General features: G+C 37.4%; 5 protein-coding genes across 6 annotated transcripts; 4 read left to right on the top strand and 1 right to left on the bottom strand.

Moving 5' to 3' along the window:
• Positions 1-516: 516 nt before the first annotated feature.
• Positions 517-1,403, top strand: LOC137583850 (zinc metalloproteinase nas-4). The gene has a single exon (XM_068299001.1). It carries the CDS (start codon positions 517-519, stop codon positions 1,327-1,329), a length of 813 nt encoding a protein of 270 aa, XP_068155102.1. The 3' UTR covers positions 1,330-1,403.
• Uck (Uridine-cytidine kinase) lies at positions 1,380-4,975 on the bottom strand. 2 transcript variants are annotated; one of them, XM_068300949.1, is made up of 6 exons: positions 4,539-4,975; positions 4,327-4,472; positions 4,162-4,259; positions 4,044-4,092; positions 1,915-2,070; positions 1,380-1,697 (listed from the first exon to the last, which is right to left on the bottom strand). In XM_068300949.1, exons 1-6 carry the CDS (start codon positions 4,910-4,912, stop codon positions 1,576-1,578), a joined length of 945 nt encoding a protein of 314 aa, XP_068157050.1. In that variant the 5' UTR covers positions 4,913-4,975; the 3' UTR covers positions 1,380-1,575. The 2 variants fall into 2 exon arrangements, with proteins under 2 accessions (XP_068157050.1, XP_068157051.1); XM_068300950.1 differs by lacking the exons at positions 1,380-1,697; positions 1,915-2,070 and adding an exon at positions 2,747-3,730 and having other exon boundaries at positions 4,539-4,968.
• A 412-nt stretch (positions 4,976-5,387) lies between these two features.
• Dis3 (exosome complex exonuclease RRP44-like protein Dis3) lies at positions 5,388-8,866 on the top strand. The gene is made up of 5 exons (XM_068300401.1): positions 5,388-5,840; positions 5,901-6,345; positions 6,404-7,482; positions 7,548-8,216; positions 8,283-8,866. Exons 1-5 carry the CDS (start codon positions 5,461-5,463, stop codon positions 8,656-8,658), a joined length of 2,949 nt encoding a protein of 982 aa, XP_068156502.1. The 5' UTR covers positions 5,388-5,460; the 3' UTR covers positions 8,659-8,866.
• Positions 8,867-9,064: 198 nt separating this feature from the next.
• Positions 9,065-11,947, top strand: LOC137584833 (acyl-CoA synthetase short-chain family member 3, mitochondrial). Its single transcript, XM_068300402.1, has 5 exons — positions 9,065-9,226; positions 9,680-10,688; positions 10,743-11,053; positions 11,108-11,253; positions 11,319-11,947. Exons 1-5 carry the CDS (start codon positions 9,175-9,177, stop codon positions 11,829-11,831), a joined length of 2,031 nt encoding a protein of 676 aa, XP_068156503.1. The 5' UTR covers positions 9,065-9,174; the 3' UTR covers positions 11,832-11,947.
• Positions 11,948-13,466: 1,519 nt separating this feature from the next.
• Ms (Myosuppressin) lies at positions 13,467-15,811 on the top strand. Its single transcript, XM_068300589.1, has 3 exons — positions 13,467-13,582; positions 14,925-15,146; positions 15,206-15,811. Exons 2-3 carry the CDS (start codon positions 14,927-14,929, stop codon positions 15,295-15,297), a joined length of 312 nt encoding a protein of 103 aa, XP_068156690.1. The 5' UTR covers positions 13,467-13,582; positions 14,925-14,926; the 3' UTR covers positions 15,298-15,811.
• Positions 15,812-17,312: the final 1,501 nt, after the last annotated feature.

Raw genomic sequence — 17,312 nt, 5'->3', positions numbered from 1 at the left:
AAATGAGTTTTATCCTTCATAGATGGCTAAATGCAATACTTTTGTGCTGTTTATCATTTTGGTAAGTGGTCATTTTTGTTTAAGGAGTTTTAAAGGTAATTTTTATGCATTAATTACTGATAAAAATTTGTATAAAATTTTCTAAATTTAAAAAAAACCTCAAAGGTAACTGGGAAAAGTAAAATATTTGGTTGCCATTTGACACAAATATGCATGTGAGCATAAATGTGATCATAAATCACTGAAAAAAGGGGCAAATAAGTAGGCACACGCTATGCAAATTAGAAGTCAACAAAACGGCAATGATAAAACCGCATAGCTACATGCATACCCACTAGACTTATCGGCTCTAGTTTGTGGAGGTCTAGGTTCCATCAAGTGACACTGGCGACTATAAATGCCAACTCAGTCTGAGTTCGAAGCACCAGTAGAAAAGAGTAGAAAATGGCAAAGTTTGTGAACATATTCGTAGCTAGTTTGCTGTGTTTTTTGATAGCCCAGGCGCTACCTATCGATATGGACGAGGATATTGCGGAAGACGAATGGATAGATCTCTCCCATTTGGGTGAAGCCGTCTTTGGTGCACCGGATACTGAGAAAACAGGACTGTTGGTCGATGCCCACGATGATAAGTCGGAACAAAATCCCGAAGAGTTGGGCACATATCTTGAGGGTGATATATTGATACCGCTAAGTTACCGCCTAGCACGCTCGGAGGGCTCACGAAATGGAATATTGGCACAGAGTTCACGCTGGCCAGGAGCAATTGTACCATATGAGATAGTTGGACCATTTACCAAACAGGAGATGGATAACATTCGTCATGCTTTTTCTGAGTATCATAGCAAAACTTGTGTGCGCTTCAAGCCACGTACCACTGAAAAGGATTACATATCCATTGGCAGTGGCAAATCGGGTTGCTGGAGTGGTGTTGGTCGACTGGGCGGACGTCAGGAAGTCAATCTTCAGTCGCCCACTTGCCTGCGTACGTATGGCACACCCATACATGAGCTGATGCACGCCCTTGGCTTCTTCCATGAGCAAAATCGTCACGAGCGTGACTCTTACGTTATGGTGATGACAGATAATATCAAACCTGAGACGATTCCCAATTTCGAAAAGGCCAGCTCAAAAACCCAATACGGATTCGGTGTGGCATATGATTATGCCAGTGTGATGCATTATTCACCCACAAGTTTCAGCCGCAACGGTCAGCCGACATTGAAAGCATTGAGAGCTAATGCCGATGCCAAACAGATGGGACAACGTCGAGGCTTTTCGTCAGGAGATGTACGTAAAATAAATGCCATGTACAAGTGCAATATTTAAAAACTATGGGACAACAAGATAATTTTGCTAAATGAAGTAACATTTGCTAATTTTCTATATCTTTATATGGTATTATAAAGCCATTTCCGGTTTATTCACAAAAAAAAAAAAAAAAACAGTAAAATATATAATAACAATCATCTACATAAACATGTGTGTGCTGTGTCTTGTACTACGCTGTGACTCCAACTAGCTGCCTACCCTCCTCTCGCCTTCTTTTCCCGCGTGTCATTCCATTCATTTGGTTTAGTGATGCGGCAGATTCTTGTTTCTGTCGAAAAAGAAATTTCCTTGCATATTGAGCTCCTTGCAGAGTGTCGAGAAACGTCTGATAGCATTGTAGGTGCCAGTCTTATTGTCGCTGGCATCTTTTAGTTATTGAAACATAAAGTATATCATTGTTTGATATGGCTTAACAATATGTCTCCCTCATATAGAGTATGAGGTTGAATGATTAGTAGAATTTTTCTTGCTTTCGCTATTAGTTTGAGTGTTAGAGTCAATTCCAATCCGATAGTTTGTCACATGTTGCTGGGTGTTAGTGGGGACGTGCTTTGCCCTTCAGCTGTTGCAATTTAGCCTTACCTCCTGCTCCTCCGCCAACTGCGTCGTTGCCACCGGCTGCGGCTCCATTCAGACCCAAATCCAAATTCATATATAAGGCAATGTTGCCAGTTGAACCATGACGCGAACGGTTGTTGAGAAAATCACGTATATGTTGAACTATCAAATCAATGGCCACTGCAAAGGAGAGAAGAAAGAACTAGGTTTAATTTTCCGCAATTACGCCCAAATTTCTTATACTAGCATTTTAAAGTGAACAAAGAAATAAAATTCAACATGAAAGTTTGAAAACTGAGCCGCTTACCTGTTGGCTGCCGTGGATTGCTCTGGTAGCCCAACTAAAAGCGGTCTAGGATCGTATTACTTACACTAACAATGACTTACTCTATAAGTAGTTCTAGTTTAGGATATCTCAGTTTTCACCTGTGTTCTCTATTGTTTTTTCACATGGTTATTGGCCGGCACTTTCTTAAGTCTGCACATTTTGTTATTGCTGTGGTTGTTGTGAATGTGTGTATGTGTGTGTGAGAGGTGTTGTGTGTACCGTTTACAATTTGTGTTTAATTAGCCACATTATCTAGATCTATATCTTATTGAAGACGGCATGTACTACGTTTATATGATAAATTTCAATAATTCTATATATTGGGATAATAATTTTTGTTTGTTTGTCGAGATTTACATCAGCTTAGTCTAAGATATGATACAGTTAAAACGCCAAGCAATCCATTACATTGGTTTAACACATCTTTCTCAATTATTCACTTGATTTTATTTGGATGGATTTGTCATTTTCTAAATGATTGGGATGAAGTTTTTTTTAATTTCATTTTTTTACTGAGAACATTTCCCATTATAAGTTTAGTTACTAGTTTTAATCAAGTATAAACGTAGCAAATACAACAAGTTTAAATACATTTATATATTAAGTAGTATTTAGGTGTAGTTGAATGTCAACCCAAAATTAATGGAAAAACGAAATGAAAAATATGATAATAGATCATTTATAGTGGTTTATTACTCTTGCAGACTGTATTCATATTGATCAAAACATAATTTAGCTTAGTTTTTTTTAAGTTGTTTGATTGGATGAATATATCACGAGAATATTGTTAAAAATAAATTACTTATTTCCAATTTTTGAATGTTAGCTTATGAGATTTGAACAAAGTCTGCAAGAGTATTTCAAATCCGATAAGTTTCCAATTTTACTTATTATGAATGTTAGTTAAGTTGGATATTAGGAATACCTCCTGACTTTGGCAACAATTTAACAATTGTTAGTTTTTCGTTTCAGTGTTATTTTTTTGGTTTAAGCTAGGATATACAATATAAACACATAGGAGAATAAATTAATTAAATGTCTTTGTCAGAGTGCTTCACTTGTGTTTGTATATATGGTATTTAGCCCAAGTTAGATTGTTTAGAAAATTTTAGTTTAGTTTCCAAACGAAAAAAAAGAAGACCACATAAAAATTCATTATATGATGTGGACATTTCGTAATAATTCACTGTTCCAGCTTAAAGTTAGGTTAATATATAATTTTAGAATATTAAAAGAATATGTAGGGACAAGAAGGACTTGGGTTTTAGGCTTGGCGAGGCGAATTCAGCGCTTAGATTGGGCAATTAGTACAAGCTTTCAACTGATTTGTTTTTTGTTAGCGAAACTTTCAGTTCGATAATTGTCTGTATTCTAGAGTTTGTTGGATTTTTTGTTTGTTTTAGTGATCGCGCTTCATGCTGGACGCTGCAATTCGGACTGTGTTGTTGTGCTGTGCGTTGTTGGTGGCGGCGAGAATTTCCCCAATATGGTGTACAATGAGATCAATGGCAACTGCAAGAAATACAATTAAGAAAACGAACAGGAACAAACAAAAACAAAACGAAAAGAGTAAATGAACCAAAAAACACAAAACGAGAAACAAAATAACATCAAGCAGTCTATTTTATCTTCGGGTTTAAAATATTTGTTGGTTGATTGTTCATGGGTTAATACTTATTAAAGAACAAGACTAGTACAAAAGAAAATGTATTAACTTTCTACAAGTGTTTTGTTCTGTAGGTGTGGAGAAGTAAATGCGAGTACAATATAAAGTGTGTGTGTGTGTCTGTCAGTGTAGCTTGATTATGGCTAGACGCTCTCTCACCTGTATTGTCTGCACCTCGAGGTATTATAACGTCAGCAAACTTTTTGGTCTAAGACAAAAGAGGAAATATTGGATTAAACTATATGCATAAACTACAAGATAAAAAAACAAAACTCACAGGGGAACAAAACTCCTCAAAAGCTGGCTTCACAAAGGTCATATACTGGGTTAGCACTGCATCCAGATCTCTGCCACGCTCATTGATATCACGTGGCACTGTAAAAAATATATACAAAAAGGGTAAAGTCATTGGAAGAAATAAGAAATTCCAAAACAACATTACCCCGCCTTGCTAGTCGGGTATCAGAATCTGTGTCCACAAATAGTTTCATGTGGAATAGATCTCTAATTTTCGGAAAATAGAACACTAATATGCCCTCAAATAAAACTACATCAGCGGGATAGATAATCAGCATGTCTTCAAAATTTCTGAAAAGAATCATGTCATAAGAAAGGCATATTCAAAGTGTCATCTACATAGTTTGCCCTACTCACAGGGAGTTCGTCCGATAATCGTAGCTAGGTATCTCCACTTTTTGCCCCTTTAATATGCATTGCAATGTTGCGTACATTAATTCCTCGTTGAAGGCATCGGGATGATCAAAATTAAATAGACCCTTTTGGGCTTTGGCTTTTTCGGCTGGCGACAGTTCGCGATAGAAACTATCCTGACTGATGGTCACCACCTGCCGCTGTGTGTCCTCCATTTCAGCCTGGCCCAGCTGTTCCATAATCTTCTTGCACACCGTCGATTTGCCACTGGCTGTGCCGCCAGCCACGCCAATAAGAAATGGAGATTTTACCTCACTGTTGGCGGACACTACCGGCAGGCCATCTCCATTTGGTAAACGCAGCAAATTAGAGTCCATTTTCCTCAGACAGCGAAGTCTACAAACGTTTTATCAAGCCAAAAGAATGGACAATAACAAGTGTAGTATTGGCTAATCTACAAATATATCAGCGTGTAGTGTTGATTAACACATAGGAACACACTGCGAGAAAAACTTTCGCAACTTTTAATAAATAGATCAAAAGGATGGAGTTTTTACAGATTTATATTTGAGATATTTAGTTAATAACTTATAAAATGTTTAATATTGAAGTAAGTAAATGGCCTTTCGAATTCGGCCCCCAACGGAATTCGCTTCTCAGAATAAAATTCCGTCTGTAATTGCCCTTGAAAAGTATAATATACCAACTTAATTCGAATCATTACGATTCCTTGATAATATAAGTGATTTATTTATATTTACTGATTGATTCAATAATGATTTGTTAATGATAAAAGGCTAAAAGGTTAGCCTTTTTTTGTGATTCACTTGCTCATCTCTAGTCGTGTCGTGTAGCAACCACACAATTCCGGCTCACATGTGCAACACATGCAAAAGCAAAATAAACGAATAACAGCGAAAATAAAATGCAAAGTTTACGTGAATTTACGCGTAAAACAAAGCGTGGCAATGTTTTAAGGATTGTCCGGGAGCATTATCTACGTGATGATATTGGCTGTGGTTCGGATTTGTGTCAGTATTGCTTCCAAAACGAAGTGTATCAATTGACCACGCGACACCAAATCAATAGCACGCTCTTCAAGCATCCCCACTACATTGTCCTGGACACAAATGTGGTGCTAGATCAGATTGATGTCCTTGAAGAGGATGTCCTACACAATGTGATAGTTCTGAGCACTGTGCTTAATGAAGTGAAGCACAAGAGTTCCTCGATTTATAAGCGTTTTAATGAGATCATACACGATCGATCCAGGAATTTCTATGTCTTTGTAAATGAGCATCACAAGTGAGTTGGTTAGTAAAAATATCATGATCTCTATAGTTATATTGGTTTACTTTCAATCAGAGATACATATGCCGACCGGGAGCCCAATGAGTCTGCCAATGATCGTAATGATCGTGCTATTCGCCTGGCCACCAAGTGGTATGACACTCACTTACTGAACTCCCAATCGTCAAAGAGCTTTGAGAGAAGTGGTCAGTCTACTACACGGGTAATTCTACTAACCGATGATGCGGGCAATCGCTCCAAAGCAGAATCTGAGGGTATTTTGGTAACCTCAGCTGCTGAGTATGTCAAATCTCTTGAAGATTTCCCCCTTTTGGTTGACAAACTGTCGCAAAAGTCCTTTGAAAATGAAAAGCAAGCTCGTCCTCAGTATCCTCCACATTTGAGCATGAAGGAATTGCTCGAGGGTCTACGTCAAAAAAAATACCTACAAGGATCTTTCCAGGCTTCCCGTGAGAACTATTTGGAGGGCAATGTCAATGTGGAAAATTACGAGAAAGGGGTAAATATATAAATATCGAGGGAAACAAACAATAAACTATAATTCCAAAACATCGCAGATTCTTTTACAAGGCCGCGAATCCTTGAATCGTGCTGTCGATGGTGATATAGTTGCCGTCGAGCTGTTACCCGAATCTGAATGGTCTGCCCCAAGCGAAATTGTTTTGGAGGAGAAGAATGTTTATGCCGATGATGTGCCCAGTGAGGAGCGTGCTGAAGAAGAGCAGCAAGTAAAAAAGGCTGCGTTGGCGGCTGCTAAAACAGAGGAACGCACACCCACGGGTCGCATTGTGGGAATTGTACGTCGTAAATGGCGTCAATATTGTGGCATATTGCAGCCCAGCCTGATAGAGGACACCAATCGGCATATTTTCGTGCCCGCAGATCGAAAGATTCCCCGCATCCGAATCGAGACAAGGCAGGCGGCTAAATTACTAAATCAACGCATCATTGTAACTATTGATACTTGGCCCAGGAACTCGCGTTACCCACATGGCCACTTTGTTCGTTCTCTGGGTCCATTGGGTGACATGGCCACCGAAAACGAAGTGATTCTTTTGGAACACGATGTTCCCCATTGCAAGTTTTCCGAGGAAGTATTAAGTTTCCTGCCTCAAATGCCTTGGACAATTACCTCAGAAGATTATGCCAAGCGTGTAGATCTTCGAGATCTATATATTTGCTCAGTAGATCCACCAGGTTGTACGGACATTGACGATGCCCTCCATTGTCGCGATCTGCCCAATGGCAATCTAGAGGTAGGAGTTCACATAGCCGATGTCAGCCATTTCATTCGACCCGGCAATGCCTTGGACAAGGAGGCCGCAGCTCGTGGTACCACCGTCTATTTGGTCGGAAAACGCATTGACATGGTACCCGAGTTGCTTAGTTCGAATCTCTGCTCTCTAGTTGGAGGTGTAGAGCGTTTTGCGTTCTCTTGCATTTGGGAAGTGGACCAGGAAGCTAACGTGCTGAATAAACGCTTCCACAAGAGCGTCATCAAATCCAAGCGAGCCATGACTTATGAAGAGGCTCAAGTGATGATCGATGATTCCAATGAACAGGGCGAAATAGCTAAATCGCTGAGAAATCTGAATCGTTTGGCGAAAATTTTAAAGAAAAGACGTATGGACAACGGGTAAGTGTGAAAAGTAATAATATATTGACCTAAAATTGATCAATTGCCTCCTTTCTTGTCGGCAGAGCTTTGGTCTTGGCTTCGCCTGAAATTCGTTTTCAAGTGGACAGTGAAACCCATGAACCTCTTGAGGTGGAGGTCAAACAAATGCGAGACACCAATTCCATGGTGGAAGAGTTCATGTTACTGGCCAATATTACAGTAGCCCAGCATATAGCATCCGAATTCTCTGAGTGCGCTGTGCTTCGCCGGCATCCACGTCCTCCACCCACAAACTTTGATCCTTTGGTGAAAGCAGCACGCTATCAAGGCTTCGAGGTGGACATTGAATCCGGCTTGTCTCTGTCCCATTCATTGGACAAATGTGTCAAAAAGGATAATCCCTATTTTAATACTATGATTCGTATCCTAACTACACGTTGCATGATGCAAGCTGTGTACTTTATCAGTGGTAGTCTACAGAAGGAAGAGTTCTTCCATTATGGTCTCGCTGCGCCCATTTATACACATTTCACTTCTCCGATTCGTCGGTACTCTGACATAATGGTTCACCGTTTGCTGGCCGCGTCTGTTGGAGCCGATAGCACTTATGCCCAGTTGTTGGAGCGCAAATCCAATGAGGAATTGTGCAATAATCTCAACTATCGCCATAAGATGGCACAGTATGCCGGTCGAGCTTCAGTGGCTCTTAACACGCATCTCTTTTTCCGTGGCAAGGAAGAAGACGAGGAGGGGTAAGAATTGACCACTACATCTGTTTATAAAAATTATTATTTTATTGTTTTTATCAATCTTTTTAGCTATGTATTGTTCGTGCGTAAGAATGCTCTTCAAATTCTCATCCCGAAATATGGTCTAGAAGGTACTTTGTATTTGAAGTCGGATAAGGATGGTAAAGATGGCCTAGAGCGAATTAAAAGTGAAATCATTTTCACATTTAATGAGGAGGATCATACACAACGTTGCGGCAATGTCGTATTTCATTCCTTTGATCCCGTCACTGTGCGCCTGAGTCTTGACTCGAGGAATGTACAGCATGAAAAGTTGGTTTTCCGCCTGGTCAAGCCGTACATTAAGGGCTTCAGTGTCGAATTGGTGAAAAAGGAAGTCGAAGGAGAAGCGAATGTCTCCTGCCCGCCAACTAAAAAATCCAAAAAGGATAAGAAGAAAAAATGATTAAGATCTTAATCGACTAAATTAAGTTGAGTTTTTTGTATACATTTTATAAATATAATTCTGAAATGACTTGGAATTAACTTAACAGATGATAACTAAATGCAATGTGAATTTTATACATTAGTTGTTTGTGCCTAGTATCCTTCTAGGATTAGGATAAACATTGATCATTACTCTTGTATATTTTAATATTATGCCGCTAAAACAATCTCTTATCGTTCTTAATTTGTTATCTGTCTTAATTGTTCTCCATCTGTTTCGGTTCAATTCGTTTTTTTCCCATTCATTTCTTTCAGCAAGTGCTCTCTCTTTAATTTTTAAATCCAAACCTTTGATCGAAAATGTGTTTTGTTATTGACGCTTTTGGTATTATATACATGCTATATAACATTTTCACGATTCCATTCTTAAGTCTCGACTTCAGAACGACGGTTGTGTGCCCGGAGAATCCGCAAAAGTTTAAAAAATAACAATAAAACTCAATTGTACATATATAGAATTAGAATCAAGTTCAATATGGAATTGGGTGCCGGATCAGTTTCAGTGAATAAAGCGCATTTTGATGAAAGTAAGTGACAAGGAAGTTAAGTGAATCAAATCATCATCAAATAGTTTCGCAAAAGTTTCTAATAAAGGACTTTAATCGGATTATATAATGGCACTACCATCTGAGTTAAAGGTCAATTTAAATTTCGAAATGAAACTAAAATCGAAAGACAAAATAATGTCTGGTTGGCTATTGCGTGTCTGTGTTTTCGTTGTCTGATTCGCCCCGATACTGTATATATACATACATATGTAGCACTTACTATATGCATATAGGCAATTGTATATAGGTATTATTCAGTTGAGTGACCGCACGTTTATTGGATCATTTTAGAATATTTACAAATTGAATTTCAATTTTGTCTTCGTTAAAGTTTTGTTAATTAGTTTAGACTCAGGCCAATGACCGGGCCAGCGAAACTATCCGGCTTGGACTTGCCACTAATTCACACTATCAAATATTTATTCCGATTAGAGTCCATTGGCGGCATGCCCTTGGATGAACATGATCCATTGTATTTGGAGGCCTATCGGAAATCCGTACGAAACCCAGTGCAATTTTGGGAGGAGCAGGCTCATCTATTAAACTGGGATCGCCCGTGGCAGCAGGTGTTGGATGTAAGCAATCCTCCATTTACTAAATGGTATGTGGGTGGCTATCTAAATGCCTGCTACAATGCCATCGATAGGCATATACTGGCTGGTCGTGGCTCCAAAGTGGCCCTCATTCATGACAGTCCGCTGACAGGAACAGTGCGAGAAGTTACGTATCAAGAACTGTACGATGAAATTGTTTTGTTGGCCGGCGGATTGGCCAAGATGGGAGTGGTCAAGGGTGATCGTGTTGTGATCTATATGCCGTTAATACCGGAAACCATAATTGCCATGTTGGCCATTGTTCGACTGGGTGCCATTCATTCCGTTGTCTTTGGCGGCTTTGCGGCGCGAGAATTATGCTCAAGGATTGAGCATGTGGAACCCAAATTGGTAATTGCTTCCAATGTGGGTGTCGAGCCTGGCAAAGTGGTGCCCTATCTAGATATTCTTCATTCGGCCATACAAATGTCACGTTGGAAGCCACCGCAAAAGAATATAATTTTTATGCGTGATCAGATATCTCAGAATATATTGAATGATGAAACCGACGTCAATTGGTCCAATGTGCTGGCTATGGCAAACCCCAAGCAGCCAATAGCTTGTGTGCCTATCGAAGCCAATGATCCTTTATACATCCTCTATACGTCGGGTACCACAGATAAGCCCAAGGGAGTTCTTCGCACAATTGGTGGTCATTTGGTGGCTTTGATGTACACTCTGCGGCATATCTATGGCATCCAGCCAGGCGATACCTGGTGGGCGGCATCAGATATGGGCTGGGTGGTGGGTCATTCATACATATGCTATGGTCCTCTATGCCTTGGTGCCACCAGTGTGATGTATGAAGGTAAGCCCGATCGTACGCCTGATCCAGGACAATATTTCAGGTGAGTATTTATGTTTTCTTAAATGGATTCCATTCTAAACTCTATTTTTGATAGAATCATCGATCAGTACAAGGTGTGCTCCATATTTTCGGTGCCCACATCTTTTCGTGTTATACGTCGTGCCGATCCAGAGATCAGTTATGGTCGCCAGTATAGTATGAAATCCTTGAGAGCCATTTTCATAGCTGGAGAGCATTGTGATTATGAGACCAAAATGTGGATAGAGAAGACTTTCAAGGTACCTGTATTAAATCATTGGTGGCAAACGGAAACGGGCTCAGCAGTGACAGCCACCTGTTTGGGCTTTCAACAGAATCTTCGTCCGCCTACCTATTCCACCGGGTTGCCATTGATGGGTTATGACAGTAAGTTAGCTAATAAAGTTGATCTCCGTTAACTAATATATATATTTACTGTAGTTAGAATTTTAAAGCCCGATGGCACCGAAGCCCAAGCCATGGAACTTGGTCGCATAGCTTTGAAATTGCCTTTGCCACCCGGAAATATGGCTACTCTTTATAAGAACGATGAACTCTTTCGCAAGTTGTACTTTCAAAGGTTTCCGGTAATAGACTTCTGATGCCTTTAATTGTATTCATAATAATTCGATTGGTTTGGAATTCAATTCAGGGCCACTATGATACCATGGATGCTGGTTATAAGGATGAACTTGGCTATGTATTTGTAACCGCTCGTGATGACGATGTCATCAATGTGGCTGGTCATCGATTATCTACCTCAAGTCTCGAAGATGCTGTCCTCCGTCATCCTGATGTCGTTGATGTGGCTGTATTTGGTGTTCCCGAAGCCACGAAGGGTCAAGTGCCACTTTGTCTGTATATACCCGTGGAGAACTGTAAGAAAACCGATGCGAAACTATCAACAGAAATTATTAAACTAATACGTGATGTTGTGGGTCCCATTGCTGCCTTCCGTTTGATAACCTCGGTGAACAATTTGCCACGTACTCGCTCCGGTAAGACCATGCGCAAGGCCATGGCTGATTTCGCACGCAACGAAAAGGTCATCCTGCCAGCCACAATTGACGATGCGACTGTCTTCACAGAGATTCGGCGGGCTCTGCAACATTTGGGTTATGCCATGTCTGCTCCAGATCCCATAGTGGCCAAGCTCTTAGATTGAGAATTATATCGAATCGAGCATTTTAAATTGATATCTTTTAGTTTTAGTCTTTGTCCTTGGAAGATGAGAGAAAAAAGTAACGAAACCTTGAAATAAAATGTAAATCAAAAATTAAAGTTGTTCAATCAGTTGGGCATATGTAATTTAAATATTAATTGAAGCCCACAGCCCATATGACCAACTATGTATATATGTATGTATGTAGGAAATGCCCTTGCCCTCACTCTTCCCATAGCGACTAGCGGACTAGTGCTAAAAACCCAATCAGTTTATTCAAATTTTGTGCAAATTTTGCGTGACATTGTTGCGTTTTGGAATTTGTTCAGTCAATGGCGCATATAATGTCTATGCCGACTCCCCCAAAACCCGAAATGTACCTACATATATGGGAGTGAAACCCCCTCTAACTGTCAATCCCATATGGTGCTTGTTTTTGTGGTCCGCCTACATCAAAGAGCATCTAATCAAATTAATATACAAGATGATAGACACAGAAGTTCGTTTCCCACTAAGTGCATAACGTCTTTGACTTCAATCCAGACTGCATAAAGTCCATCCAAATTTGATTAGCTCTTGTAATAAGTAATGGGGCCAAGGCTGCTCCATCTTGGAAATGTTATCTCAAAAATATCTATCCATACATATCCATCTACATATGTACATGTACATCTGTATATGTACATACTCTACTTTGCATGCTAAACACGCGCTACTTGAAATTAATTCAATGTTTCAATTCCCGAAAGCAGCGTAAGCTGAAGATTAGTTGGAGCAGCAATTGCACTTTCTGGTTGTTAAGCTGACGAAGGTGGGAGTGAAAAAGTAATGGAATCCTGGGGACAGATAGAGGGTATAGTAAAGTAGTCAGAAACTGACAATAATGTAGATCTATTACTTAAATTTTTGATGCATTCGTACAAATTATGAGGCTTGATTCAAGGGCAATCCCTATCATTTCCATAATAGTTGGAAAATGTGTTTTAGTGATGAAATTTCGAATGATCCAAGCAAACGACAACTGCTGGAATTCATAGTTTTGAATACAAAACTATATACATTTTTAAGAAGCTCAAGCAATTTATGATAATGTATTGGCTAATGCAACAAGTTTTAAAGGAATCCTTAAAGAGAGAATGAACAAGCTCACATGCTTTCCATCTAATGGGGAGTAAGTGCAGGCATTAATAATTATTAACTACCTAATAAAAGGAAAAACTGCTACTGAACTTTTTACAACATAATTATCGGGGATGATGCGTAGGTAGGTAGTTAGGTAGTTGATCAACTTATATAATAGATAAACATATTGTGCATGCTGGAGTCCTGTATATTTGTGCGTTGTATGCTTTTGTCTCAAAGTTCTTTGGGCAAAGTACACACACAGCACACACGCACACGTTTTGTTTTGGTCGGTATCCATGGCGTATGAGCAATATATTTGAGCACGCCCACAAATGGAAACCAAGAGCTCACAGCATCTTCTTGCCATGCTGTGCAACATGTGTCTATTTTATTTGTCCACATTTGTGAGTGTATGTGTGCCCAACGACCAATCAGAAGCTTGCCATTTGTCTGTGCGCGTCCACAACGGAAGTAAATAAAAGCTGATGTCCTGTCGTTAGAGGACATCATTCGAGTGCTTGCGTTCAACAAGTTACAGTCAGTGCTTCAAAAGTGTTGAAAACTAAACACTATATATCAATTCTTTCCATCTTTTGGGATCAAGAAAATATACTCAAAACCCATTAAAGGTATGTATTGGTGGAAAAATAAAGTTCTTGGAAATAGAAATTATAGAAAAGTTCAGATTTTTTTTAAGATTTAATAGTTTGATGTTAGATACTTCAAAAGATATTTTATTCGTGCTTTTACCATCGTACTAAGATAAACTTAATAGGTTTGTATCTTAGAAGTCATTTTTGAAGATAAACTATTTAATACAATGGATAATATGGTTCGGTATATATAATATAGTTCGGTATATTATAATATTCAAAAGCCCAAAGTTATAAACAGAGTTAGGATAGTCTTTACATTTTATTGGGAGTTTTTTTTTTCGAAAAATGTATATCCAGTTTATATATGTAATCCAAATAGCAAATTTAGTTGATTACTTTAATTTTTATTACCATTTCAGTATAGAGTATTTGTTTTTATATATAGAGACTCGTAATCTGTTGTTTTCACGGTTTCTTAAAAGGGGGAAAAAATTAATTTGTTTCAGATTCAATAGAAAGTCTATATAAAATGTTGGCACTAATAAAATCTGGTTAATATACATATAAATAAAGGAAAGCGTTAAGAGATATTTCTGAAAACTTTTAAACTAAAACTATTTATTAGTTACACTTCCAAAAGGTGAAGAAATCATTGTGTTAAGGAAGTAATACAAATGTCTGTATAGATATAAAGATGTATGGTCCTTTGGTGCATTAGTTGAGTTAATTTTAAAGAGATCCTTCGAACGTGCCAGCAGACTTAGAGACAACAGAAAATCATAGTTCAGTTCCTCATATCTTCCAAGAATGTTTGCTTGTCGTCTCTAAGCCAAATGGATGCACCAGCAACACGTAGATACTTAGCACATATGTGTACTAAACATACACAAACGAACCAACACACACACACATACACATTTTAAATCACGAACACAGCCATATGCAAAGCAATTGCAGTAACACAAGGCCCTCAGGGCGTATGCGCGACAAGAGATTACCTAAGACATTATCATCATCATTTGCCTCCTTTTATCAAATGAAAATAAATTGTCTGTCGCGTAAAATGTATTAAAAAAACTCTGCCATCAAGGAATGAGTGAGGCATTAGTGGAGATTTAAGAGTGAAAATAACTCAACATTGTCATAGCAATAAGAATACAATAAGGTAGATAGCTCTAGAATACAATAAGGTAGATAGCTCTAAGCAGGAAGCGAGTGTCGTTGAAATCATTACCATTTAAACAACATTTGTTGAGCAAAATCCTTCAGGCAGGAGTCTATTCTGTTCTCTGACCTAAGCCATAATTGAATATGTTTGATGCCAAACGTCAGTTAACGATGTCTATCATATTTCTTGGCTCCATTTACCCTTCAGCCATGTCGTCGTTTGTGCAGTTCTTCGTTGTTTCATGCTTTGCCTGCATTGTCCTTCTCCTGGTGCCCTCTTCGTGCCAGGCAGCAACCCAGGCTCCACCTCTCTGCCAGGTGGGTATTGTTGAAGAAATGCCCGTGCACATCAAGAAGGTGTGCATGGCTTTGGAAAATTCGGATCAATTGACATCGGCCCTCAAATCCTATATCAATAATGAGGCATCTGGTAAGCAATTGCATGTATACTTGTTTTTGAATGTAATGCCATTTGAATTTTTCTTTCAGCTTTGGTGGCCAACTCTGATGATCTATTGAAGAACTACAATAAACGCACAGATGTCGATCATGTCTTTTTGCGTTTCGGCAAACGTCGTTAGGAACCAACTTTAGAAATTTCCCGTTGACGACTCCATTAGACCATCCGATCTTGACTCCGAACCACAACGGCAACAAGGTTTTTCTGTTCAAAAACTAACATCAATGGAAGAGAGAATATATAGTACACAGCACAACACAATTGGCGTCCATAAAACAAAAAACCAAATAATCTCAATGGAAGTCCTCTAGAAAAAAAAACAAAAAAAATTATAATAATAATTTTCTTATATTTGTACATATAATGTATACTCAAAGACCCCCGAAAACGTTCTATAGAAGTTGATATTATTTAGTATGTATATTTTCTCTATTTGGTTCATATATTTTTCGATGTGAATTATATATATTTATAATAAATAATGTTATTAACTCTAAATGGACAGCACATAACACATACATATAAATTCCCTAGCATGAAGCACTTAAATTAAACTACTCAAAAAATGTTTCCTTTTTTTGAAATTTCCATGTTTTTTGTATCTTGATTTGAAATAAAAGAAAATTTATCATAAATATTTTTCACTATTCCAATGGAAACTAGCTAATCATTCTACTATTTTTTCAAAATATTGACTTTGTTCAAATGTTTTTAATTTTTTAATGGGAATCTAATAAGTAGCACTTTCATTTCCACAAAATGATTGGGTTAATTTACGTCATAATCATGTTATTTATTTCTCTGAGTTATTAAATTTTTCTTTCTTAAGTGAGCAGAACAATCTATCTTTAAAAAAATCATTAGGATTGAAACTTACCAACTCAGTAATGGACTTATGTAAATTTTTGGATAGTTTTTAATACGTTAAACTTTTAAAAACAATTACAAAACCGCTTCAGGAATTGACCACTGGATTGGATTAGCCACTATACTAACTGAAGAATCACAAGGACTCTACGGAATGTTCGAAATCTAAGCAAACTTTAAATTTAATCACATCCGATGATTACTAAGTTTTGGATTCGAGTTTCATCTTAAAACAAATGTTTTCTCTAATCCATAATTTTCATATTTAACTTACTATTTTAATTAGTGCCGTGTATATGTAAGGTAACAATTCGAAAATTTCGTATAATATTTGGTTTTTGTTTTTAAAAAGTATATAGTTGCGAATGGGTATTATTGTTTTGTATGTGAACTCTTACAAAACATTTTGAAAGCTGTATTCATCCACTTATCTGAACTCTGGATCCATTCAGTATATACTGATTTTTCAGTCTTATTTCAATTTTCTAGATTGCTGAAAAGGAATGATGGCATAATTTAGTTTTTTTTAAATATATAGATATATAAACTTGATATTTTTATCGTATATTAGACGTTTGTTTTGTCTGCTGATTTTATTATTATTAAATAAATGAAAAATTCAACAAATAATAGAACAAAGTAAATAAATTATTATTTCACAGAAAATTATGAAAGCAAATCTTCGTTTGTTGTTGTTTGTTTTTGTGTAAATTTTGCTATTTACAAGATGCCAAAAAAAGCATATAAAAATAAAATTAAATCATTAACAAAATTTGTTTAAGTCTTTTCATTCTTTTGTTGTTGTTGTTGATAGTTGGTTTTTGTATATTATTCTTGTTCTTTGTTTCAATAATAATTTTTAAACCTTCGGAAATTCGTTAATTAATTTTTTAGTTCTTTGCAATGTTTGAATATCTCAGTATGACTTGATCAGATATTTTATTTTGGAGACTACGTGACCAAATGGTGTTCAAAATGTTAGTAAAAATATTTTAATATTTGAAATTCATTTAACTTTTTAACACATAGTTGGCGTGTGTGTGTTTTTTTTTTCATTTCTTGTTTGATTTCCTTAAATATCAATTTATGTGCTTAATACTTTTTTTCTTCGATATTTAATGCTATATAGTCACTTCTATATATATAAAATACTTGAATTGTTTGTAATCATCGCATATATGTAGATTTTTGGATCAGTCTTTTATCAGTCATTATATGAATATTTTATAGGCATATATCACTTGAGCCTTTGAAAGGCTATCATAAATT

Source organism: Drosophila tropicalis, unplaced genomic scaffold (genome assembly GCF_018151085.1).
Source record: "Drosophila tropicalis isolate 14030-0801.00 unplaced genomic scaffold, ASM1815108v1 contig_878, whole genome shotgun sequence".
Taxonomy (NCBI): Eukaryota; Metazoa; Arthropoda; class Insecta; order Diptera; family Drosophilidae; genus Drosophila; species Drosophila tropicalis.
Note: the sequence above shows the minus strand (reverse complement) of the source record. Positions and strands in the feature narration are given on the sequence as shown.

What these genes read in the sequence shown, in the direction of transcription:
- Ms (XM_068300589.1), top strand. Translation starts at nt 14,927, where the DNA reads ATGTCGTCGTTTGTGCAGTTCTTCGTTGTTTCATGCTTTGCCTGCATT. An exon ending in TATCAATAATGAGGCATCTG is followed by an intron (nt 15,147 to 15,205) that starts GTAAGCAATTGC and finishes TTTTTCTTTCAG; the next exon opens with CTTTGGTGGCCAACTCTGAT.
- Dis3 (XM_068300401.1), top strand. Translation starts at nt 5,461, where the DNA reads ATGCAAAGTTTACGTGAATTTACGCGTAAAACAAAGCGTGGCAATGTT. An exon ending in TTTGTAAATGAGCATCACAA is followed by an intron (nt 5,841 to 5,900) that starts GTGAGTTGGTTA and finishes ACTTTCAATCAG; the next exon opens with AGATACATATGCCGACCGGG. An exon ending in AAGGAAGAAGACGAGGAGGG is followed by an intron (nt 8,217 to 8,282) that starts GTAAGAATTGAC and finishes CAATCTTTTTAG; the next exon opens with CTATGTATTGTTCGTGCGTA.
- Uck (XM_068300949.1), bottom strand. Translation starts at nt 4,912, where the DNA reads ATGGACTCTAATTTGCTGCGTTTACCAAATGGAGATGGCCTGCCGGTA. An exon ending in GATTATCGGACGAACTCCCT is followed by an intron (nt 4,473 to 4,538) that starts GTGAGTAGGGCA and finishes GATTCTTTTCAG; the next exon opens with AAATTTTGAAGACATGCTGA. An exon ending in TCGAGGTGCAGACAATACAG is followed by an intron (nt 2,071 to 4,043) that starts GTGAGAGAGCGT and finishes TCTCCTTTGCAG; the next exon opens with TGGCCATTGATTTGATAGTT.
- LOC137584833 (XM_068300402.1), top strand. Translation starts at nt 9,175, where the DNA reads ATGGAATTGGGTGCCGGATCAGTTTCAGTGAATAAAGCGCATTTTGAT. An exon ending in GCCATTGATGGGTTATGACA is followed by an intron (nt 11,054 to 11,107) that starts GTAAGTTAGCTA and finishes TATTTACTGTAG; the next exon opens with TTAGAATTTTAAAGCCCGAT. An exon ending in TGTACTTTCAAAGGTTTCCG is followed by an intron (nt 11,254 to 11,318) that starts GTAATAGACTTC and finishes AATTCAATTCAG; the next exon opens with GGCCACTATGATACCATGGA.
- LOC137583850 (XM_068299001.1), top strand. Translation starts at nt 517, where the DNA reads ATGGACGAGGATATTGCGGAAGACGAATGGATAGATCTCTCCCATTTG.